The sequence below is a fragment of the Pagrus pagrus genome (assembly GCF_965226575.1).
Source record: "Pagrus pagrus genome assembly, chromosome: 12".
Lineage (NCBI taxonomy): Eukaryota > Metazoa > Chordata > Actinopteri > Spariformes > Sparidae > Pagrus > Pagrus pagrus.
In genome coordinates this window covers 19,124,070-19,150,855 of record NC_140196.1, presented here as the reverse complement: position 1 = coordinate 19,150,855, position 26,786 = coordinate 19,124,070, and the positions used below count along the sequence as shown (strand labels likewise).

General features: G+C 40.1%; 1 protein-coding gene across 3 annotated transcripts; it reads right to left on the bottom strand.

Moving 5' to 3' along the window:
- Window positions 1-593: 593 nt before the first annotated feature.
- crtc1a (CREB regulated transcription coactivator 1a) lies at window positions 594-26,786 on the bottom strand. 3 transcript variants are annotated; one of them, XM_084369026.1, is made up of 15 exons: window positions 26,573-26,786; window positions 22,588-22,704; window positions 20,924-21,049; window positions 19,905-19,966; window positions 18,308-18,402; window positions 17,517-17,602; window positions 17,390-17,430; window positions 16,344-16,534; window positions 16,048-16,178; window positions 15,450-15,542; window positions 13,821-13,922; window positions 12,212-12,316; window positions 8,428-8,511; window positions 8,137-8,317; window positions 594-6,213 (listed from the first exon to the last, which is right to left on the bottom strand). In XM_084369026.1, exons 1-15 carry the CDS (start codon window positions 26,696-26,698, stop codon window positions 6,008-6,010), a joined length of 1,746 nt encoding a protein of 581 aa, XP_084225152.1. In that variant the 5' UTR covers window positions 26,699-26,786; the 3' UTR covers window positions 594-6,007. The 3 variants fall into 3 exon arrangements, with proteins under 3 accessions (XP_084225152.1, XP_084225153.1, XP_084225154.1); XM_084369027.1 differs by having other exon boundaries at window positions 13,821-13,919; XM_084369028.1 differs by lacking the exon at window positions 12,212-12,316.

Below are 26,786 nucleotides of genomic sequence, written 5' to 3'. Positions count from 1 at the left end.
TGGCTGATATGGATGTTTTCCACACTGTACTCTATCATGAACGATCACTTTAACTTGCAGCAGTCCACCAGCAGATGGAGTCCTGCAGTCTCTGAAACAATGTGTGACTAAAGGAGCAGTCTGTCAGTGAGCAGGAGGTGCACCACTGGACCGGGCTGGATGTAAGACGTGATGGTGACGCTCAGGAACCGACCTTTAAAAGTGTTTTTCTAACTTAAGTCAGCGTCTGTGGTAGTGTTGCTCTTTGGAAAGCAGAAACAGGGGCGTTTACCCAACATATTCATTACATTGTAGCCATTACGATCACAACTCTTACCCAGTGGAGGAGATTCAGAAATCTTCCCATCATTGTGGTTTTTACTTTTGTCGTACCCATCCCACGTGCAAAATGTCCAGTGTCAACTCATTAAAACTGTTAGTGTGGACAGAGTGGGAGAGGCCGGGCGAACGCTGGGCGTGAAGCTGTGGAGTGGGTGAGAGCGTCTGAGTTATGCCAGTTATGGGGGCTGCAGTCTTCATGTGACTCCTGTTTCAGCTCTTTTTTCTTCTCTACTGCTTTTTGTAGACCAAAGAAAAACAATGAAAGAAGCCTCTCTGCTTATTCAGATATATTTATTTTTTAATTTCATTTACAAATAATAATGCAAAGATACAAAGACAGAAGCCTTCACACGAGAAAAATACATCAGGTACAGTTCAAACAGAAGCGTAGTTCATCTTGAATATAGCACACATTTACAGCCAACTTGGATTCTTTTGGTCCGATTCGACATTTAAAATAGAAAACACACAATTTGAAGAACAAGGTTTGAACCAGTAATTTTTAAAGGGTTAGCTCAAAAAAGTACCAACTTGCCAAGCTGTGCTGCAGAATGCTAGACTTTGCATATTCTATGAGCATAATGTTTCCTGTTGCTGCGAGTGTACTGTACGCAGGAGCGTAGTTCACCCCTTCACGGCAGTAAAATGCATGTGCAGTGTTTTTGTATCACTGTACTCAGAAACAAAATACATTATATAACAATTTAGCTGCCATTGTATGAGGCTTGAACCAGCAGTGGGCTGTCCTCAAAATGCACACGAAGGATTCAAAGATGTGGGTGACCCACTGAGTGACTGTACACGACTATGACTCTGCTTCATCTTCCTTATTCAGTTTGTGTTTTAACATGTGATTGATCACAAAGTCAATATATATATATATATATGTATATATATATATAACCTGACTGTACAGTATTTGTATCTGCTATTTCTTATGTTATAGATGTATAGAGTAATATTCACTACAAAATAGTGTTTAACAGCAGATTTTAAAAAACATAGGCAAAACTAAATACTTACTTTAAAGCAAAATAAGTTATGTCAAGGTATTTTCTGAGATATTTTGAAATTCAGCATCATGCAGATAAGAGAGAGAAATGAGTCTCTTTAAGTTACGCTGCACGAACTTCAGTAACTGTGTTCGCTGTAAACAATGCATTGGTAAGTTCAGTGTTCATATATGAAGTATTTTGTACCCCGATGAAATATTTTTGGAAAAACGAAACGGAGAGGAGGATGTGTTTCAACAGCCAGAAGGATAAAATGTTTACGTAGTCTCTTATTAATGGCTGTTTTGAACTTTGGCATTTTGGTTCAACTGCTGATTTAATACTAAAAGAAAAAGAAGATAAACTGTTAAATTAAAACTATAAATACTAATCTGTTAAAGGTGCAATATGGAGGAAAATTGGACACCTGCCAAATTCATACTCAAAACAAATAGGGGGCAACATATCATCAGTGTGACCGCAAACTGCTGCTAACTGTAGCTGCTGTTAGCTAGTTAGCTCAGTTAGCCGTGCAGCTAGCGGTTCAGACTGGAAGCTCGAGGACCAGGGGAGTGTTAATGTTTAAGGACTTTAAGCAGTGACGGTCGAGGGACGGTCGAGGGACGGCCTCGGCGTCGACCTAACATTCCAACCGGTTGCCGTGGTGATGGAAAACAGGTATCAGCGGCTACTTCAGTGAATCGCACATTGTGTAGCTTTTTGTTCTGTTTTCCTGAACACCGTAGACGTCCCTTCAGCCGTCTCAATGTTTATACTGGGATGGGCCGGGCTATTTCTCCCCATTCTGTTTATACTTTTAGTTAACTTCTTTTCAATGAAAATTCCTACATATGAATTAAAGAAAACTTCTGATGGTGTGTAACTGCTCATAGCAGGCAAATAGGAAAAGGGAATTTCTGCAGAGTAAAAGTCTGTAAATAAATCAAAAAGTGCTTTTAGGGCCTCGAAATGCGAACGGATGAAGTCCAAAGGAAATGTAATTAATTCATAAAACTTGAAACCTGACAAAATGGATAATTATGGTCATTATATTTAAATTGTTGTCATACAATTAAAATGACATTACTGATTCACTGTTAAATTTCAGCTGCAAAATATATTTGCCATTCTACACTGCAAGTGGTTCATATGTAGTCTGTGTTTCCAGTACAGTATTTAACGAAGCTGAAACATATTTAAGGAGAGAAAAAACAAACACTGCTCTTTTGTAAACTCTTGTAAACACTGGTATAATATTACCAATGGATACCTGAACGTTGATGCATAAAAAGGTGGCAGTAACAGGCGACACACCAGCCAAGAGCTATCTACATGAGCACAAAGAAAAAATAGATGTCAGGCTCATGATAAAGTCTGAGGTCGAGCAGAGAATATAGAGCCACAATGACAAATTGCAGCACAGTATTTCTCAGTGCATTTTCTCACTTTTTGACATCATATCACATAAAGCACAAAAAACATTGTTCCTACCATACAGCCATGTACAAAGCTAGTCTAGATTTACCATGACATAATAAAACTCTGTGGGGGCTGCACAGAAAAATAAGCACAAACCGTATATTGCAGTGTAAAACGTAGTACCAAACGACAGCTTCTACATGTGCATAAAAGGCTGATTACCATATTTCTGATGCTTTCAGGCTTCATTTAGCAGATACAAAGCCTAACACATGACGCTTGAATTAAAAAGAGACAAAGGACGATATCACCAAACGAGAAAAAACACTTAGACAAACAAATCTGACTCCACCCTTCCAAGGAAATAAAACCCAAAGGCATAAAAGGGGAAAAACAAGTCCGGAGATTCATGCAGTCACAACATTGTTAAAATAGGAGAAAAAAAAAAAACTGCATCAAAATCCAGAAACATGATGCATCCAAAACATTAGAGCATTTCCAAAAACAAAAAGGAAAAAAAATATTCAAGCTCAACATCTTAAAGTCAACTGATTTGATAACGTTTGTCAGAACAGTTTTGATTTACATTGTGTGAGAGTAAAGGTGACGTATGTCGGCACAGGAGGACCTTCACACACACTGACACACGTAATGTTGCAGCTACAGCGTAGCCTTTTTTTCACTGTGTGGGATATTGATGGGAAATGGCTCTATAGTGTCCTAGAAATGAACCTGTAGTCATTTTATGGTCAATTTGATAAGAATTACACCTGGACTGAACTACAATATAAATCCATAAAATACTTCTCAGGGATTGGTTGATCCCATCCTGCACAGCATCGTGATAACATGCCCTGCAGATGTGAGGTCACACTTTACTGCACCTGTATCTGCACTTTTAAAGGTGCATGGTGTAGTTATGGGGAAGAAAATTTAATCAGAAGAGAAAGATCTTCTTTATGCCTAAACAAACTGAATAAACAAACTGATCTTAACGGACAACTGTTTTATACTGTTTTACTTTGTTTTCATTTGGCGGACCCTGCCATCTTTCTAGCTTCAAACAGTGTTCTGGGGACTTTATTCTCCTCTGAGAACAGCTTGTTTATTCAGTTTGTATTATGACCTCATTAATATAGTAAATATTAAAATTCTGAGTTTGAATTTCTTCTCCAAAACTCCACAGTGCTCCTTTAGTTTGCTGATCAGTGATTAATTATACGCATTTTTCTGGTTTAGAGGAACACGACCGACACGCCGCTGATCACCACTGTCCTCAAATACAAACGTTTTCCCTAAATTTAGGAAAAACCGTGTAACAGTAGACAGCTAACACAGTACTAACTGATTAGGTAAAAACAGCTCTTTTAAATAGACTATTCATATATGACTTTTCAAAAATAACTATAATTTAGCTTTTTTTCATAGTTCTTTTTTTTTTTTTTTGTACAAGAAGGCAAGTTTAATCAAAGACAGGGCAAAACAGGTCCAGTGCACATAACAGTCACAGGGAGGGGGTTTGGTATATAAACTCTCATTAATCAGTGTTTTAAATAAATGCATAAAGTGCAACATGAGATACGGGACGTGGTTATGAATGAATCCACTCACTGAGAGACTTCACAGAGGACATTTTTGACCATTTTTTTGAAGAGCAAGATGCACGAAGCCGAACCGAAGAGCGGAGGGACGTGGAACGAATCGATAAAGGGCGCGGACAACACGAGCATGTCGAGGAAACGTATATTCAGTGTCACTGTAGTGCCAAGGAAACAAAACATAACATGTAAAACTTAAAACAGTACTCCATATCTCCTTCGCAGGGAGACAAACAGGTGAAATATATTTGGTCCTACAGTACATAAAGGCTAGATATGAGAGAGGCAATGAGGATGACAAGATGGCAACAACACAACTGTACAGATGTGACCTAAATACATTCTCATTGCATCAACAATGCTGTTCTAGTATAGAGGCAGTTCAATTGTCTGGAAAAATATATATATTTCAACTACACTGAGGTCACATCTTTGGGAGTAATCCAGGAGAGTTTCTACTGTGTGCCACACTCACCGAGCCTTTTTATTTTACTCGACACCGTTACTAGTCTGAAAGAAACATGTTTCAAACGTATAAAAGAAACACAACATGGCACCGTCGCTGCGCGCTCTGTAAGAACCGTGCACATTGGCTTCCTTTTGTAAGGGTTTTCATTTGTGAGCTGTTTCGTTTGACAGTCCTAAATCGATCGCTGTAGTTTTGCATAGATACCATTACGCAAAATCTAATCACATTCTGTACATGTAAAATATAAAACAAAACAAGCCTGTAAACATCTATCTCATGACAAAGAAACTCATTTATCCATTAAGATTTGACTGGTGAGTGAAATGCGATGCGGTAGTGACGATGGATGAAGTGATGGATAAAGATCAGCACACCTCAAAAATACAGTAATGCAACTGTGAACGACGTAGGCCAAACCACCTGTAAAACAGTACAAGTTACTTGACAGTTAAAATGTGTTTTTTTTCTCTCATTTACATAATAGTCATCTTTGCATGAAAACCAAAATGTCAAGCTATTAAGGCAAAACAAGTATGCACAGTGATTTGTGATTTCATGCATAACTGATGACGGCTATTTACTGTGGGGAAATCAAAACTCAGCGTCTCCTAACAGGAACTCAGGCAGCAAAATAATGACCCGCCATCACTCAAACTTAAGTTAAAATCTGGGATAAAATCAAACCGGGCCTGACTTTGGCTTCCATGACAAACCACACGGGGAGTAGCACTAAAGTAATCTCCAGACTGGATGCAGAGAACAAGCCACTTGGCACGGAGGGAGGTTAAACTTGATCAAGCTACTCTACGTTAACGGGTGAGTGATAAGTGTACTGTAGATTCTTCAGTCATTGATGAAAAATAAGAGACCAGGCTCCTTCTGCCCACGTGATCAAGCTCCCTCGAAATGAAAACAATGGAAAATAAATCATAATTGGATGTGTCATAAAAGAAATAGTAGTGACAGAACCGTGAACATCGTTCATACCGTAACTCCTCCACTGTCGTCAGTCGCAGACCACCTCCTGAAGAGGAGCGAGGCCGGCAGCAGTCTTCACTCATTTCTGATCAGTTCTTTTAAAAGCTCTCTTGTGGGTTTTGATTGTGGTCGGGTTGGTGTGTAATCGACGCTGAAGAGGTCTACAAATCCCCCCTCCCAGATGCAAACTTCTCCCCGGCAGCGTCCACACACCTGTGCACGAGCTGCGGTTAGAGCCGGTCGAGGCGAAACGCGTCCTCTGTGGCGGGGTCGGCAAGGACCATGTCCGGGTCGTTGAGCATGTGCAGGCCGTCGAGCGTCAGCGGGTCGATTTTAAGATCGTCCAGCGGGAACTGGGAGTCGATGTCGAAGCTGACGTCTGTGGACAGCGAGCCGGTCAGGTCCTTGGGCAGGCTGGGGGGAGACTCTCCACTCACTGAGAAGAAAGCAAGACAGCAAGTTACAGGAATGATTAGTCGTTAAAGGCATCAGGAGGCAGATGTTTGTCTCTGTGAGGTGAAGACTCGCTGGTTAAAATCAAAGACAAAAATCAACGTCAGCAAGAAGGGACAGACAAGTCTGACAAGTCTGGGTTATGATGTGATAATAACTGGCTGTGAGAAGCTTGACATCTTGACATCTTAATTACACATTTCAGCAGAGAGACAGTTAACAACAGACTTGGCGACTCAAAAACAACTGAAGGGAAAACTCAGCGGGCTGAAAAATCCTGTTAAATACAATTTATTAGATTTTTAAGTTCCCCTCCAGTCAAATGTGTTTTTCTTCTTGATCCTGCAGTTGAATGCTTGAGCCTCACTGAGTACAATGATGTACTGAAATTCAGATTTTAAGAGGCGCGGCTACGAGCATGAATTGTGACACAATAGTTTGCAAGCCGACACTAGTCCATTATTCAGCATTCAACAAGTGTGATGCGGAAACTTGAAGCCTCCAGTGCACAGACACTGACTTTACAGTGATGTAGGAGACATCTCGTGTCCAGCAGGTAAACTTGTGAAACATTTGATTGTATATTCATATTGTGGAAGAAGGGTGAAGAAGTGTGTATCAAAGAATTCAATGTGGTAATTATCCTCTTTTCCTGGACAAACCCTGTCAGACACACATTAGAGAAGTGTTATGTATGATGTAATACATGTGTGGAGATGATTTTAATAGGTTTATCAGTAGAAATGCAAGAGTTTAAATTATGATTTTGAGCAGCATTTTTTGTTGCTTTATCCGTCACTCTAACTTAGATTTTGCCCACCAAAATGATTTTTACATCGTCTCTTCTTTTCAGTCTTCTTGGGAAGTTACTCTAACTTGTGGACTGATTGAAAGCCAAATCAGGATGGTGCCTGTGCGTCTTTAGAGAGAAAAACTCTTCTGTTCACTATTTTCCTGATATTTTCCATCATCTGCTGCTCGTTTCTCAGAGGTTCCCACAACACCCAAAAGAAAATCGGGGATGCAACCTTTGTCAATTACGCCCCAATGCTTTGAAACACACTGACACAAGGTATCAGGAAAGCCATCTTGATAAATATTTTTTTTAAAAGGAAGCTGTAAAACGTATCTCTTCGCTTTGGCCTTTAACTAGCTCAGATTTTAGAGATACAGGTCTGAAACTCTCTCTGGGACTTTACTTCGCACTAGTTGTATTTTACTTGATGTTATGCATTCTGTTTATGCTATTCTTAATTTTTCATTAATGTTTTTATTTTGTTTTTCATTTATTTTCATTTCAATTATCATTGAGTGGGTTTTTATTTTCCAGTGTCTTCACGTGCGTCTTTTTCAAGCACTTGGTGCATGTAATTACTTTGTTTTAAGGCACTTTGAGCTGTTTTCTTGTAAGAAAAGGCGTTTTGCAAAAAAAGCTTCTAATGTTTCTTTTCCTTCTTCTTCTTATCGATATAAATGCGGTGCTTTTGCAGCCAAGTGTGGGATATGTCGCATTTACACCAATTCAGAGCTGACCCAATCACTCACTACAAGATTGCCTTTCAAATATGTTATTCTCCCATCGATGAGTGGCAGATTAACAACAATGCCAGGCCATTTAAAGCCGGTCTATTAATGCATTATAGCAGCCTGGCAATGAGTCATATCTTTGTGAAGCTTATAACACTTTGCTTTTGTTGACGCAGTTTCAGAGAAACTGTCACTACATCAAGACATTCGAGCCAATATAAAGCACGAGCTTCATTCTGGTTTGGGATTTTGGAAATCTCTACAAAAGGTTTTTAACACGCGCAGCAGCAGCAGCAGCAGCAGCAGCAGCAGTGTGGTGCAGCTTTCTACAAGCCTCCAGCTGTAAGACTTAAGCGAGCCATATGATATGTCTTAGCACCTGTGAGGATGATGTTGGGGATGTTGCCATGGTTACTGTAGCCCAGCTGCTGCGAGTCCTGCAGGTTGCAATGGCCGGCAGTCAAGCCCATCATAAGTGCCTGGGAGTAGTTGAGGGTGGAGGTCTGGTTGTACAGGCTGTCGGAGCTGATGGGGGTTTCGATCATGTTGAACTGCTCCAACTGGCGATCACAACAGAGAGAAACATCAAGACGGTTGCTGCTGTTTCGAATGTGTAGTCACTGTGAAGCAGGAGCAGAACTAAATATGGACACGGAGGCTTTCGTCTGACCTGTTGTGAGAGAGCGCTGGCCTGAATGGACGGCAGCTGCTGGTCGTAGAAGTCTGCGAACACGCTGCCCAGTATGGAGTTATGCTGCAACAACAAACAGGCCGAATCTGTTTAATCAGACTCTGGGTACAAAAAAGAACAAACCTAGTGCGGACCATCAACTATGAATATTCTTCATCCAGGCTGCAGAGGTCGTACATTTAACATAAAATGTGGAGGATAAAAAGGACACAGTGAAAGCAGCAACGAGACTTGAACAACAAAGTGCCGAACATTTTTTTTCATCAGAGGTTTGAGCACCAGGAAGAAATAAGTGACATAATGCATCGTAGTAGGATATTCAGAGCTTTTGACAACAAGACGGTGAACATAACTTCATTTGTTGATGATCATATACATCATGCCCCCATTGAATAAACATAATTTAAGTTGTTTAGAGAAGGAAAGACTTCCTGCTACCCGTGCAAGTAACCTCACTTCAGGTTGGTCCTGCCTACATTAGTTAATCCTTTATCACTGTTACTGGGTGAAAAAAATATGATAAATCTCCTGCGTTTAACCGGCTATTTCAATACTTTATGGCATCAGTTGATTACTACTAAAATGTGGTCGTGAATGCCCTACTGTGTATAACATAATATTTGTGTATACACTGCAGAAAAGAGAAAGGTTGCTATGTTCACCCTAAAATCAAATATACATATTTTTCCCCTTACCCGTAATGCTATTTATCCATCTAGATTGTTTAGGATTGAGTTGACGAGCTTTGGAGATATCGGCTGTAGAGATGTCTGCCTTCTCTTAAATATAACGGAAATAAATCGGGTTGTGGTGCTCAAAATGCCAGAACATTTCAAGAACTCAACAGCAGTGTCTCCGACCCTGTGACTCTAATATGTAAAATATGTAAACAGTCATGTAGTAAACACATGATTCAGAAGCAACGAAAGCCTGCAACATTTACTGAATCTTGCATTATTTACAGTGCTTGCTTTGATATACAGATGTAGCCGACATACTGAACATCCACAATCACAAGGAATTATGCTTGAATATTTCATGGAGTGTTACTTAAATGTTTTCACCCACTTTGGCAGCATTTTTTTATCTCTGAAACACTTAGAAATTATGTAAACTTTATGTTTACTTTTAATTATGGTGCATAATCAGGAAGTTAATTTAATGACTGGTTATATTAACAAATTAGTGAAAGGAATAAATAAATAAGAGACTTGATTAACTGCCGGAATAAGAAACATGAGATCCCACATACCATCACAAAGGCTCGCACCGCAAAGGTCAACATACACTAAATACTGACAGATGGAAACTCATCAAATGTCATAAATCGGTCAGCTAACGAGAAGGACGGGAGCACGAGCGTCCTCTGCTGCGCTCCGGCCTGAGTGTTTTAATTAACACCAACCAAATGGAAAGAAATTCACATGAAATAAAGGGAATCATTGAAAATATAATCCCCTTTGTGACTTGATTCTCCCTCCACTGACTCATCCAGCGCGAGCTAATTCTCTTCAAGCTCCTCATCTGAATGTCCTCGCTGAACCAGCAGCAGAAGTTCTCCTGTTTCATCGTGGCCTCTTAATGTATAAGTAATTGGATCATATTCTCAGCCCGTGCTCCTCCTAGTTCAAAACCAAATTATCTGTGTGTGCTGCAGATGTCCCCACAGGGCAGAGCAGGATAATAGAGCGCACAGCTTGTCGGTTGTGGTTTAGCCTGTGGATAACCTCAGGACTACGAGTGAGCCACTTCAGCTCCAGAGAGAGTCGAGCCGGGGAAGCAGACAGCAGGACGAACACGGGGAGAACGCATTCACACAACGTATATCATCACTGTCTCTTCCTCAGCATCTCAATCACACAGAGTCACACTTACAGTTCAGCAGAAGCAAATCTTTTTTAAATAAATCTGACCTCAATTTATATATTTTATGTTGGAATGCTTTTTGGGAGGTTAAAGCGGTAAATAATTTACAGTCGCACTTCCTCGCCCGGGTTTCAAAATGCTTATACTGAGTCTGACACAGATTAACAACCCTGATCCATGTTTACCTTTGGTGTGTTTAGTTTATCTTAAAGCACCTCCCTGCAAGCAAGGTTCAGTTTGTTGAGATTCAACCATGGGAGTGATTAACAGCTTCTCTTCCAAGAAAAAAAAAAAAAAAAAGGCTTCAAGAGGGGATTACCATCTCCCCTTTCATGCCACCTCAAATCCCCATGCTGGTGCAAAAACCACAGTGAACACAAAGATCTGGTGAACATACAAAAGAAAAACAAACTCCAGCACAGAGTCTTATATAGCAAGACTGGGGAGGAAACAGTGGAGGTGCAACGCAAATACCACAAAAGCAGCAGAGAAGGGAGGTCAGTCAGGGACACAGCTACATAACAACACACCAATGACACTGAGTGTTCAAAGAGACTGGTGGTCAGATCTGGGCAAAACAGGGACTCTGTACGCTTCACAACCAATCAGTACTTTTACTTTCATCATAATATGACACGTTTTTAAAACTGCACATTGAGACTTACAGTTTTCCTGTGGGAGTTAGCATGTTAATAAAGTTGTTTGTCTCCCCGAATGCTTCCAGGAATACTCGACAATGTTAGTTTGATCACAGCATGAAAACCACAGGTGTAATTAAGAACATTAAATAGAGATTTCCGATACTATTTTTTCCTTCCTGAAGTTGTGTGGATGTAATATGATCTTTGTATGGCCTGACCAGCCTTTGTAGAGCCTTAACAAATAGGTTCAGGAAATGAAGAGAGCTTTCTTTCCCACTTGAATGAATTACGGGCCTCAGGTAGCAGAGACGTCAACCGAAAAACTGTCATTGACTGAATCTTTTTTTGACGATGACGGAAACTCTGAAGGCTGTCTGTCATTTTGACGGATTGAGACTCTGAGGGCGATCGACACTAACTTTGGTCACTCAAACTCAACACTGTCAATCACCACCTGCAGACGTTATACAATTAAAAGGCTATTAAACAGGCTATGTCTCACTATCATTAAAAAATGAAAATGAAAATGATTGGTTATAAAAGATTATGACTACCAAATCTGGCTACAAGATCTGAACCAACTCTGGACCATAACTCAGTGCTGCAGGTGGGCCGAGGCAAAGTGAAAAAAAGGTCGACCATGTGGGCTCTTTCTGTGTAGTTTGACAGAAAGTCAAGTTGCTGACATGACTGAAGTTACACAAGTTGTTTGCCAAATATGGATATTTGCTACTTGTGCAAAAAAAATCTGTCAATTTGCAAACAGGGGAGTAGCAGGGTCCTGTCAGAGGCATGCACTGATTTCAGCATTTTTATCAGTAACGGAGGCATTTTTCTATTCTGGTATTGTTATTGGAACAACACTAACATTTATTATGGTGTTGTGCATGTTGGGAAACTTCCACTGAAAGAAAAACACCTGTGAATTTTCTGCTACGACACTTATTACCATCATTTTTGTCCTTTTCCCACTTTATATATTTACTGAAGCAATACACTAACTAAATAGGTAAATCAATAACTCACTCATTTACGCACTTTAAGATGGAAAACAAAATAGCTGTCATGCTCAAGTGCTTGAAAATGATTTTGTTTGGTTTTTTTGCCCAGATCTGCTAATGTCAACACAATACAAGCAGCTGTAGGGAGGCAGCCACAGAGTCCTACTCGGCAACGATAACCACAGAACTACGATGCAGGGGACGGTGACGTTTATACAGAGCGAGCCAGCGGCCCGCCGGTTCACACGCCCTTACTTGAGGCGAGCCTCCAGGTGAGAAGCCTTGATTGGAGACGGGGGAGGTCGGAGACTGATTGGCAGAGGATCCGACCCTACTGCGGTACTGTTGGAGGGAGGAGGCCTGATACAAGAGGACACGTTTGAGTTATTCACACTGGAGGATGTCCTTTATTGGCGGTCTGTGTCTTACATGTGTCTCTGGTGCTGTCGGGTAACCAGTTTTGCTGGCATTAGTTCAGTAGGTTCCCCTGACAGAGGAATCACTAAAATTTTCACTGATAGATTTTTACTGATGGAGGACTGAAACTGCCAAAATCAAATATAAATAAAGAAATAAAGATAATAAAAGAAAGGTAAATAAATAGAGAAGCAAATTTAAAGCAGAAATATCAATCAATGTCACGTTTTATGATTTGGTACAGAACATTTGTTACATTAGTGGCACATTAATTACTTTATTGAGCCATTTATTTGTTTATTTTTGTTTTTGGCAGTGTCAATCCTCAATGGTCACCCACAGAACTAGCCTCTAGTGCCGAAATAATAATAAAATAATTACAGCAGCGAACACCATGTGCTACGTGTCCCATCAATGCATTAATAATACTGGAAGAAGAGCTGGGAGAAACAGAGAAAACTACAGGGGATTAATTAGGAGAGGAAAAATGTTGCCAGCAATCCAAGCTAAGCGAGCGAACACTGTAAACTGGAGGATCAGGGAGAAGCGACTCTTTTCTTATGTTCCATTATATCTACTCGCCTAACAAATCACCAAATCAAGTTCGGCTTAAGCAATGCACAACCATTACTGTGGAAAGAAAAACATCAAAGTTACTAATATCATAATAAATAACAGATAAACTATCAAATAATTCAGATTTGGAGGTGTATCAAAAAGGACTGATAATCTCTTATCACTCAAAAGCCAACAGGAGTTCAAACCTCCACATTCCTAATCTATTTATAGATAAGCTACCAGAATGATTGGTAGCAATCAAAATATTGGTAGCATGAGATAGAGACGTGATAAAGCAGTTCAAGGTCTCTAGATACAGATATAAACTAGTACAGTGATAATTCCTGGAGTGAACCTGTTCCAACTCTCCAGGAACTGATTTTCTATTTCTTAAAAGAAGAGAAGTTCATAAAATAGGCTTGAATTAACAGAAAGTTAAGTCTAAGCTGTGTTTCCTAACAATGTTTCACCTGACCCCGCACTGCAAAGTCTATAGCTGAGACCAGGAGAATGTAGGCCACTTCATCTCCGCAGTTACACATTCCCACTGCAACAGAAGTAGAGCAGCGAGAGCCAAGAACTGAAGGACGTGCAGAGCCTCGCAAAAGCATTTTGCACCTTTTGTTGTGCTTTTATTTCATGTGTTAATTTGGGAGCTTTTGTCTAAAGTTCTGTGCAAAAGCTGCAAAGTAAAACAATAAATTCTACGACTGTGAAGATTTGTGTTTAAGTATGAATGTTGACAAAAAGAGAAAGGTAGTTTTCTTTTCTTTTCTTTTCTTTTCTGATATACAACTCGGACTTTTCTATTTAATCGCATGAGAATCAGCCAGTCAGTGGCAGTCATCACTGTGCTGCACACTGATGTGATGCAGACAGATGTGCTCACCGTGTTCATGTCTATGGTCATGTTGGTTGGCGAGGACGTCTGCTGGTTGTCTGACGTGGAGCAGGAGTTCACAGAGGACGACAGCTGGACCAGACCAGTCTGCTGCAAGATAAAGAGCTGAGTCATAAAAAGATACAGACCTCATGCACTCATCAAGTAGCACTTAATAGTTTTAATATTAACTCATCGCAGATACAGTTTATCAGTATCTGCTTTTATAGTATGTTGGCAGATATGTAGAGATTATGAGCGGCGCTGCAAAGGTATGTAAATTAATTAAAAACATGTTTGTGTTGTTTACAATTCATAGTAATGTAAATTGGTTGGTGGTTTACAATACAAACTTTACTTTTATCTTTTTATTTTCTTACTGTGGTTAACACTAATGTTTTTGTTGCTTGTAATGTTTAAATATATTTGTCACAATAGATTTAAAGAATCCTGGCTGGTTCACATTATCTGATTATGTCGACATAAACATAAAAAAATCATTAATAGATGGTTCTCATGTTCAAATATTGATAACGGTACGAAGAAAACGCAACATTACTCAGAATAAGACATCTCTGAGGCTGCTGCTACTGTACATCTCTGCAGGATGTGAAGTGTTGATCCAAGGGAAGAGAGGAGTCTCCACAGTGCTGAGGCAAAGTGATAGATTGTAGCGCTACATGTTAATGAGCAGATTTATTTTTGCTTTTGCTTTCTACTTAAGAATTTCCCATTTTCTGTTGAGGGATCCTGCACGTAGGCCAATCTGTGAATTAGAAACTGTGACACAAAGTTGGGCCTTGTTGAGTCAATTTGTTTGAGTACAAGACTTTTCACGATCCTCTTAGTCAACAGAAAAAGTACTTGAAGGTCAGGAAATAGTCTTTATGAACAATAGGGAGTCTGATTTTTATTTTTAGTGTCCATTATTTTACTCTTGTATTTACAGTCTGCCCACATCTGGATGTTGTTGCAGTAACTCTTGAAAAGGTTTTGCTGGCTGCAGTCGTTTATATTTGACTCAGCTTTACTGACCAATTACAGAGCACAGTCTCCGAATCATTGTTGCTGCTTACGAAGTCTACATTGGAGTTAATGATATCTTTTAGAAATGAACAGTAGTTTCTAATTGGACTATTTTTTGCATTAAACAGCAGTGATTGGTAAAATAACGCTTTCTTCCAATGGGACCATTTTGTTATTGCATAAAAACTGCAATAACTGCACAAGCCTGAACATAGTTTCATCAATAATCGCGATCACAAGATGGCAAGAATTAAGGAACTAATAGACATACGTGTATGGGAAAGACATTGGCAAAAACAGAAAATCTAACTAGACTATGAGACGACACATCTGTGAAGAAAAAGACACGACCCTCACTCACAGGACTAACCAATCCTATTTCTACCCTCAGTGTTTTTGGTGTGTTTGAACGTACTAGCCTGTGCTTGACATTTTACAATCTACAACTTACTTTAAGTTTTAATTCCTTATTGCATACTAACTTTGTTATCCTCCCACTGAGCTCAAATCATCCCCAAAATGAAAAAATATGTGAGCGCAAGCCAGCTGTGAAATCTTTTCCATGTGTCAGCTGTCAGCCTTTGTGGATAAAATGCTGGAGGAGAAACTCACTTGCTGGCCCTGGTGGTTCTGGGACGACGGCTGCTGGTTGAAGAAGGCATACTGGGACAGCTGCTGCTCGAGGTTCATGGCGTTGATGGCCGCCTGCGGGGAGCACGGGAAAAGATAAGGCGCATGGTTCTGATGTTTTATGGGAAATGCATTTATTCCAACATTTGTAGCCTGCTCAGTTTACTGATATCAGAATCAGATTTATTGCAAAGGAGGTTTTGACATGCAAGTAATTTGGCTTGGTAACTTCACTGCATGACAATAAACACAGTAAGATAAGAGTCATACACATAGATTAGAAGTAATTACAATAAACGATATGATTAAAATATCTTTACAGTATAAAGAATATATGCAATGTGCTAAGATAAAGATAATAATATTCAAATCTATTATTTTATATCTACCTATTGGAAAATGTTTCATTCTGGGTATTCTCCACACTACAAACATGACCTCATAACACTAAGATAACAAAAGGTCAACCTGAATCACTGTCTGAAAATAATGTAAATGCAAACATTCAATAAATCAATTAAACCAGTATGATTGATTTTCTTGGTAAAGCCGAGGTCAGGGCAGAGAGCGGAGGCTGTACCTGAGAGAGAGTGAGAGGTGGAGACGTCGGGGAGAGCTGGTGGGAGTCTCCTGCATTCAGGATGAGAGGAACCATGTTGTCCTGCCCAGGCTGCATTTCCATGGTTACTGTGGGCTGAGATGTGTTCACTCCTACCCAGCACACAGTCGGCATAAGGAAGGAGTTTTATAAAAGCACACACATACTGTAGAGACGCAGAGAAACTGGCACCAGAGAGTGCTAGATATCATGAAGAAGTCATGAATATGCTGCACATAACTCCGGGAGAGTGTTCAATGTGAGCGTGCCGCTGTTACCTTGCGTGTTGGCCAGGGTCTGTGTGCTGTTGGAGGAGCTGAACGAGGCGGCTGCTGCATCATCTGAGTCGAGCGGGGTGGGCAGCGGAGGAGGAAACTGGATGTTGGTCAGGTCAGGAAGAGAGCCGCCAGTGTTGTGGGCTGCTGGTTTTAGTGAAGTGGTCAACTGCTGCTCCGGAGACGGAAATATGCTGCAGAAAACAGACGTGCTCAGTGACTAAAGAGCCGAACATACTCATGAGATCAGCTGGCTTGACAATGTTTTCCAATACAAACAACTCCGGAAATATTTGGACTTGGTGCATTTGGCCAGTGGTACTTTTGCAAATGCTTTGGCTCCACGCTCTTATTACTTTGGCGCTAGAGATGTAAATGCAAATGATGTTTGATTACAGTCAGATGGCTTCAATTTAAAGCTATGTTTAATTCATACTTGTTACAGCTCCCTGTATGCCCTTGAATACCAGTTTCACCTCCCCATCCGTTATAACTGTGAAGCCAGGAGACATATTATGATAATCATCAGGTTCATAATATTATTTTGGGTTTTTACTAAAACAGGTTTTCATGTTTAAGTGATCAAAAAACTAATCAGTTTTCTGATATTGTCCAGTGCTGCAGCACTGTATTCCCCCTCTGTCTAAAATGCTCTGTTTTAGCTCCTGTCTCCTTAAGGCTCCTCCTCCTGAATACCCAGCCTGCTCTGATTGGTCATCTCACTCATGCCTGAGCTAGCACCGCTAACAATAACAAGCAGCTGTGCTAAATCAAGTCTTAGCTGCCAGACTAGCTGCTAGGCATAAATTACGCAAATAATGGACATGGTGACATAGTGTGATGTCACAAGATCGAAGAAGTCACAGAATTAAAGGGGGGACTACTGACGGGGCGTTTGAGGAGCAGTGTTTTCTGTGGGAGAGAGGAGCTTCTGTTGGTGTGGACACTGACCTTTTTAGTGAAGTAAAAGAAAAAAAACTAAAAAGCTCCCTTAAAGAAAACATCTCCTCAGACCAGGTCTACATGGGAAACCCCATAAAAATACTCACTGGATCCCTGGAACTTTGCAGGGCTTGGACCTTGAAATGTCCTAAAGGATGAAAACATAATTAACAGCTAAAAGACCACTGAGAAATTATGTAAAAAAACACATTTGCATGTTTGTAAATGTTCCACCTTTTTGCACTCCCAGTTCTGTTCTTGTCCATCTTCATCACCCTCTTGTGTGAGTGCTTCAACACCTGGTACAGTGAGCAGGAGAACTACAGAGATGGAGAAATAGCCAAAACAACAACAAAAAGTCCTCAGTCTCTTGGGTTTTCAGATGTCCAGCCTTCTTGAGCTTATAATAATCACAGCCCACATGTCCTCGTTTAATACAATCAAGTGAACACATGCAAAAAATGAAGGGAGGTAATAGAAAAACAGGAAAGAAGAAGAAAAAAGAAAGTGTGACATTAAGAAAGATTAAACACTTTAATACTGAATGACAGTAATGGGCAAAAAACTAAAAATGTCTCCAAGGAGATTTATACAAATTCAAATGAAAAGGCTCCTCAAATTAGAATAATGTGCCTCACACGGCCATTAGCAGTTAAAATTCATTGGGCACTTGGATGCACCCCGTCCTCTCAGCAGTCATTTTCCTCCTCTGCCTTCAAAGCCACATTCAAAACCTTTTCATCAGACACTGGAGGCCAGTTGAATGAACCACAGAGAGAAATCAGCACAACACCACAAAACAGACACAGACTTACAACAGAACAGATCCTTCCACTATCACCCACTGCAGATAATAAACACCTGAACTGACTCGTTAGTTAGTTTTACACTTTAACTCATAACTCAACCTTCTGGTTAATATTTAATAGATATGCTTCTGAGCATGCTCTAATGTACTCTGATTTATTAAAAAAACAAAAGCTTAATCAACAACTTTCTGATGAAAACTTTCTGATAATGTTTACCTCGTTTTGGCTGCAGCTCCTGTGACCCTCCAGTGAAAGAGGCCTGCTGGGCAGGAGTTAATGTGCTCTGGTGCAGTGCTGAGTCAGAGTTTGTCCTGCAGCACAATTAAAAAATAACAAATCACACAGTGCATTGTATGGAAAAATCTAAAAAAACAAATACATGTTGAAAAGCACAGAAATATATCTATCACTCAACCACAATGTTAAACCACGTTAAAAACAAAAGCATTTTATACAAATTGTGCAATGTGTGCAGTAATAATTGGTGTAATTTGTGTTGGTATGTGGTGCTCTGTTTATGTTTTTGTGCTATTAACTCCACTGTGGAGGCAGTGTGCAGCATTTTTCTACAGGTACAATAAATCGTATCGTATCGTATCGTCTCGTATCGTATTGTATCGTATCGCATCGTATCATATCGTCTCGTGTTGTATTGTATCGTATCATCTCGTATCGTATTGTATTGTATCGTATCGTATCATATCGTCTCGTGTTGTATTGTATCGTATTGTCTCGTGTCGTGTCGTGTCGTGTCGTATCGTATCGTATCGTATCGTATCGTATCGTATTGTATCGTATCGTGTCGTATCATATTGAATTTCAAGGCAGGCATAACCACAATTATCAACACAATTTAGACATGTTGATTGAAATATAAGTTACAAAAAGACACTTTCTCTAACACACATTTGACATATCATGTGTAATGTGCAGCAGTCTAGGCCTGTGAGGATAGCTACCTTTCATTGGATGATATAGTGTATTAGATACGATAGCAATAAATTATATTATTGTCATAAACCTCTTTATGCCACTGATAGAATGATAATATAATAGCATAATAATGCACGTACACCCTGCCAGAGCAATGAACCTTTAATTCCTCATAATGAGACATTAAAATATCTAACCCTTAATAAATAAAACAACAGAACACAAACAAAACAATAAATTAAATGTGAAAAAATCTTAATCTAATCAGACTTAGTTATTTACGTTACCTCTGTTACAGAATTTGACGTTACATTTCACGTGTAATTAAGATTCTTAGAGTCACTGATTTAGGCAAGTTGTTGGTTTGATTGCGATTTGCAGTTCTGGTGGCATCGTGTTGGCTAAAATGTTGGTGACATTCTTATGTAAACAAACACACATGTTCTGAAACCGGCATTAATGAGGTCAGCAAGACAGATTGAGGTCATGTATATATTGTGACAGGCCAACAGCAGTCACAGCTACATCAAATATGTCGGATTTTTCTCACAAGAAAAAATGACAACCTGGGTGTGATACTGTCTGTGTGAGGGCTTCAGATAGAAGTCTAAATGCAGCGTTGTTTCCATGATGGTAATCTGTGAAAGCTACTAAACGTGTGATTATGTAACATGTTTTCATCTTCAGTTTGAATTTTTAAGTCTTGTGTTATGTTCCCATGTGTTGTATCTTGTATTGATCTCTGCAGCTTCATGAATATTGCAGAGCATTGCGGTCAGAATGATAAGGGAGGGCCGTGTGAAAGCTTTATTATGATCATTATAAAAAGAGTAAACACAGAGATGAGATATACAGTCGTGCAGAGACGAGGCTGTCTTACCTCCTCCAGCTGGTATCAGGTGGTGGTGACAGATACACTGAGCCATATGGACAGCTGTCAATGTGAGAGTGAGGGTTAAGAAAATACAGCTGGAGACTGACAGCCTTGGCAGATTCAATGCATTAATTCCTGAGAATTCTTCCGACACGGGGAGATATAATTAAAAACAGTGCTGGTGGTCTAATGAATGAACCATGAACTCCACATCACGGTCGGATGTTTGTATCAATACTGGCTAGCTCATTTTACATGCTGCTTATTACAAACGCTCCTACTGAACATCATAATTTGACTTGAATTAATTACAGGCTGATGTCATAGAAACATCTGTGACATCCATGAGCTACATTTAGGCACATGAGTTACCACAACGATCACAAACACCCTATAAAACAACATGTAGCCTCTAAAGTTTTGATTTCTGTATGAATTATTAAGCCAGACCTAGACTGTATGCCTCCATGCACCAATCTTTATATATCAGTTGCCATGTAATAAATGTGTTTTTTAAGATTTAAGATTTGTAGTTGTTGTTGAGACACTGTTAAATATGTCTCTCTTGAAGCTGCATTTGTGGTTCTGTTGAACTGCGTTATTGAAAGGTAATATTTGAATATTAGCAGATACAATACAATGGCACCACACGCTACAGTGGTGCTTTCAGAAAGGATAGTTTTGAGGCAGAAAATGATTAGTACTCAGGCAAATTGAGGATTTATTTGTTCACAGGAAGCGTTAAAAACCTGTGTCACTTCCAACAACTTTGCCTTTAAGAACAGGAACACACAAGTTTAATTACTATCACTATATAAACAAATGCTGTGGGTATAAATCTGACTGCTTTCTGCTCGACAGACTTTCAACAAAGCCGTGTTTTTTTATTGTTTTTTGTGCGATTCAGATAGAGATTGGCAATGAAGGAAAAAAGAAACAGTACCTAGTCTTCTAAAAAAACTGTATCTAACCTCAGTTTCCACATAAGCAGCATTATAAAAAGACTTAATGGTTTGTAAGGATATCTGGCGTCCATGTTTGTCAATAGACAGGGGCTTTCGGTGGGGGGACGTGATGCGGTTCCGGTCCCGGTAGACTCTGTCCACCAACCCGTGGTGTCGTGTCGATCTGTTCGAGTCAAGACCTGAAGTCTGGCAAACACGAACAGAAAAAAATATAATCAACTGATCAAATTGTGAACATATTTTGTGAGGTTTTCTCTCATCAGTATTGCACTGAATATACTTATTAAAAACAATCCTTTCCTCAAGTCATTCATTTAAAGGCAGTATTGCACAAGCTTGTGTATCCTAGCTGCAGTTACACTGTCCTCATCCAACAGAGCTTAAACCTGAAGAGCAGAGAGGAATGTCAACAGAGCTCAGGGCAAAAACTGCAACGAAAAACTGGAAAGTTACAGTGAAATTTGTTCAAAGTATTTTCTTGAGTAATATTTGCATTGGGCCATCAGTCATCAGCTGATTCATAAGGGAAATGAGTCCACGAGGAAACAATAGTAGAAACTCCCACCATCCTCTTTCTGTGAAGAAAATCTCAATAAGCCCTTCCCCTGCTTGAGTCTTTTACACTGCAGAAGCTAGAGACATGTCCCCAACACTATTTGAAATGGCCAATTTTGTCATCATCACTTTTTAAAAGCAGAATGTGCTAAATATGTTCTTAAATAGTTTGCACCAGGAAATGTTACATAACATTCTGCAATTTTTTTACCACCATAAATATCTACTTTGACCTCACACGGTCCCCATCACATGGCCTAAAACTGCGTATTTTGTAGACCGTTTAAAATACTTTTTTTCATCTGAGCCCTATTTTCAACACAAAGTGAAGCCTTGCCAGGCTTGGTGTTAAGCTTAAATTTTTGTCATGCCCACTATGAGAAAGCATATTTTTTTTCCGAAGGTAAGAGGACCCATTGTTGTCATTTTCAAAAGAACACAGGCTTCAGAACGTTCTCCTTTTCATTTTCAAGAACAGTCATTACAAAGCAATTTTTTTCCCCCTCACATTTAGAAAATGGCCGAATGAACTTGCTGTTTTGACTTAAATTGTTTTATGAACAGTTTCTTCTTCCTTCGAAGCCGGTGAAAATACTTTGAGGCAAAAACATTGTGTTGTTAACATTGTTTCACTTAATTCACTGCCATGCTTGCTCATTTAGTGTGTCTTGTTCTGACACAGAAAATATAGCCTGTGTACTTTAGGTGCAACACATCACTGCTTTATCTGCGTACATGGTTTACATGATGTCCCAGCAAAGTGTCAAGTTCAAAGTTATTGTTGAATTCTCTTCTTCAAGCAAAGTGTTGTTTTGGGATGGAGCTCTGATAGAGCTGACAAAGAGCTCTGTAGAGGAGAGTGAGGTCCACCACACTGTAGTAAGGCACCTAATGTCGACTCTGCATTGGTGTATTTACTCTGTCTGCTCTAATAATTCTAAACAAAGTGCTCTTGTTGCTCACACAAACAGTACGTATGTCACTTAATGTGTAGCAGAGCATTTAACCCAGCAAACAAGAATCTTACAGTGTTTAAAAAAGCCAATGTAAACTTTTTATCAGAGGGGTCATTAATAATTCATTCGCCAACGTTCAACACAAGTCTTCAGCCATACAGTATTTTTATGTTACTGAAAAGATGCAAAACAATAAAAAATAAAATCCCTCACCTGAAAAGTCACATCGACAGCGCCATTTCCAATCTGATTGACGTTTGGCAAAGATCCTCCGTAGTACTGCCCGCGGTTCGGTCCCAGCTGCAAGTACTGGGTTTTCTGCAACTGTAACTGGAAGCAGAACAGCACCAGGTGAGACAAAAAGAAACAGATATCGATTTTTCTTAGTCACAGCAAGTTCATGCTGCAGTGACAGCAAAACAATAACCTGGCTACAAGCACACCACAGGCCGCCATCAATGATATTTTAAATAACGACAGCTCGATGTTCACTCGCTACAGGAACACTTCAGCAAGATAGAACAAAGGGGATATTTATACACCTTTATACTAATCCAACATTAATCCCATTCCCATCCCACTGATAGTCATGTGTGTGTGTCCTAATGACTGCCCCACTGAACAGGCCTGTCATGATAATTATGTTATTGACTTATCTTCATATCTTACCCTGCATGTCTTGTCGTAGCTACACAGATACAAATATATCTGTGATAGGTCACATTGGCTGATAATATCAGCTGAACAATATATCGGTCTGGTTCTTAACATGACATCAGAATGATGCACAGGGTTTTCCCTCCCATTATAAGAAGCAGGCGCAGCATCTAAGCTTTTCTTCACATTTTACTTATTGTTTTGGGTATGTGGTTTTATTTTATCTATGTAGGACATTTAAACATCTTTTATATCCCAATTCTAATGTCTAAAAATTAAGAAGTAGAAAGTTCATTGTTCTTGGAGAGTGTGTACGGGCATATTATGCTATTGTATTATCACTATATTCTTAAATGACAATAATATATTTTATCATAATTATTTCTGGAATCATATATCGTCCAACTCAGAGTATTGATCTTGACAGGCCGACCACATGCTCATTGAAGTTTTCACACCTCCCCTAGTGCCAGAACGAAGACAGAAATCTGCTGACGTTAGCAAAACTAAATGAGGAGACCACATGAATTTAACTGAGATGAACCCTAGATGTCTTTTGGCAATGTTTGATGCCGGCTGCTACATTTGCAGTCATCCCAGCAATGTGAATTTAATAACTTTTTAACATGTGAAGAGACGGTAAGAGGCTTTAGGGTGGAAGTAAAGCACTTGGGAGATAATTTGGGTGAACTCGCCTCACAGCCGTGTTTATTCTAAAATGACCTCCAGTTCCATTTCCCATTAGAGAGCCCATAACCGGTCAATTAAATTTTCTCATGCAAGCCCACTGTCAGCAGAGCAGAGAATCTAATAATAACAATTACTACGCCTATATCACTGGTGTGTTTTGATAAGCCTCTGACCTCAGAGTTTATTTCTTTAGCCACATTCATACCTACTGTGTTGACAAAGGATTACATATGGCAACATATTCGGATCAGGACGAGGCCAATCCTAATCTTTTCACCCACAGAGAGGTACACAGAGATGAGAGACAGCAGAGGAAGCCTGAAGAGGGGAGGGACGGTGACGGGGTCAAAGGGATGAAACCCTAAACCTGAGGCCTACTTCCCACAGGTCTAACTTTGGCTCAGATGAGAGCCTCCTACCATTCGTCTATGTGTTAATGAAAATAAAGGCCAGTTTCATAAAAATGAATCCACGGGCCTCCGTTCAAGATGACACACGGGCTCTCTGACTAACCTGTCTAGACACGCATCCTAAAATACACATTTATAATAACACAGCGGTTCAGACACAACTGATTCATGTTTTCTTTTCTTGAAAAATCGTTTTATCGATGACAAACATCTGCCGAGGCTTCATAAACAGGCCTTTTCACAGCAGGTAGAGCACAGATGTTACTAATGACATTAACAATCTGTTCAGCCCCAGTAAATCCTGACACAGTGTGACAGTGGAATGAGTCCTAGCACCCAGATTGAAGTTTTGCACTTCCTATTCCCTCGTCTCAAGGTCGGTGGGTTTTCGATTAGATGCCTGAAATAAGGTCTGTGGTCGACACAAGCTTAAGAGATTTTTTTTGTTTTGTTCTACGACATAAAATATGTCATTAAATACCCAACTGGTGAGTCTTAAAACATTTACATGTCTTTAAAAACGCAGTTGCCACCAAGTGTCTAAATGAGACTACAGAAGGGACATTTGACGTCGTCACGCCGAACATTGAGACTCATCTGCTCACTACTCCGTCTTTACAGGCAAACTATAGCTGCTAACTACTCTGACTCAATCTTTCCAATGTGTAGATTGATCAGTTTACAGTAAAGTGTGTATTGCATAGTGTAGTAGGAGGGTTAGTGGTGGTGACGTTGAAGTCATGCGACCATGATGTAGTCTGTTTATAGCCTAACTTTAGCTTTTATTCTTCTAGCGATCGCATTTAGGCTTCAATAATCATAATCATGTTGTTCATTTGCGAAGTTTATTTTCTGCAATAATCAAAAAGACAATTGAAAAATCCTGTTTACTTTTTGCTGAGGAAGCCAGGGGGACGCTAACAAATACATTTTTGATCCTGTTTCAATTGTGCCACGAGTTATACATATGATGTTTGTCAATATAAAAGATAATTTTTCAACTCGAGAAAGTCGCAGTTTGTCATGAAACTAATTCAGTTTAAGACTGTGAACATTCTCAATTAGAGAAATTACACACCCGACAGTCACATAAGTCACATCAACTTGTTTCTCACCAGAACCTCGTCGAGCCGGTCCTGCATATTAGCTAACTCACAGAACCGACTATCTTTTCTTTCAAATAACAGCAGCTGTCAATACGACCAGACTTGTTGTGATTTTTACCTTTTCTAATACTTTTTCTTTGCCGAGGTGACGGCCATGTTGGTGCCGGAGATGCATCGAGCGAGACAGTGTAGTTTGCCGGTATTGTAATGTTACTACTACTACAAACTGCCACTTTCTTGACTCGTCAAATGATCTTTTAAATTAACCAAAACATACGTGCATTCATTGCACAATACAAACTGGATGAAAAATGTATTTGTCTCTCGCCGTTCACTACCATACATATGTTTTCTGATAGAAGGCCTGATGGTGGTCCACTGGAAGGAGCAGGAATTCACCTCTCTATACCAGGACCTTGAAACTGAAGCAGCTAAATGGAATCCAGCCTTAGTTGATTTTATCATTTAACCCCGTGCTTTTTCTTTGGTGACAAATCAAAATGTCCTCTGACGAAAAGACACACAAGAAGAGTTTGTTTTTGGTCCCTGTTGTTCAGACTGAATCTACACTTTTAAAAGAAAATATCCTGTAACAGCTCAGTGTCACAGGACATCATCTGATGTGTTTCCACACGTGCATTGACAGTCCAACAAGCATTGCAGTGGCTCCATGTTGGCTGTGCAGTCCCAGCCTGCATCTATCTGCCCATCATGCCTCCACAGATCAGCAGTCACCACTGAAGCCCTGCCTCAGTGGGATTTATTTTGGAGGCCTGTATTGAATGTGGCTTAAATTCCACATAATCTGCTCGCACTCATCTTTGGTATAAAATGTCACTCACGTTTGCAGAGCACACAGGCCTGAGGACCTGTCAGACAAGTTTACAAAGCCACGGTGCGAACACACCTCGCCATCTATCCCCGCCATACATACCACACACACCACCAATAATCCAGTGTGTGAACATGTGTGTGTGTCTCTGTCGTGGTGGATATCATCGTTTTACCTAATCGCCTCCTCTGAGTACACGAGACGAGCGAGAGGATCATCGCTGCAGTTGGACGCGCGCTGTCAAATACGCATGCACGCCCCTCTGCTTTCACTTGCGTGGGACAAAAATTGTAATAACTTTTTCGGACGAGGGTCCCCGCCACTAATATCTACATTACAGGGGCTGTTACCTCCGGCCAGCTCCCGCTCGTTGTCATTCGTGAGGGAGAAAAAGGCTCCAGCTGGCAGGAAGCGTCGTTTGTTATTGTTTACCTATTCTGCCCTGGCTGCGTGCATATCTGACAGCTCGTTGGAAATAAACGAAGAAGAAGCGGGTTAGTTACCCTCGCTGCCCGGGTGATGCTCAGGTCCTTCATCACTTCTTCAAACGCCGCCGTCTCCTCTGCCTGCTTCTGGTTATGTAAAGCGATTTTCTCGCTGAATTTCCGCGGATTGTTCGAAGTCGCCATGTTTCGCTCTTCTGCTCCGTTTTTCCTTCAGTGGCCAGAGTCAAGCGGCGGCGAGTGAGGACACACGACTTCCGGTTAGAGGGGCCGA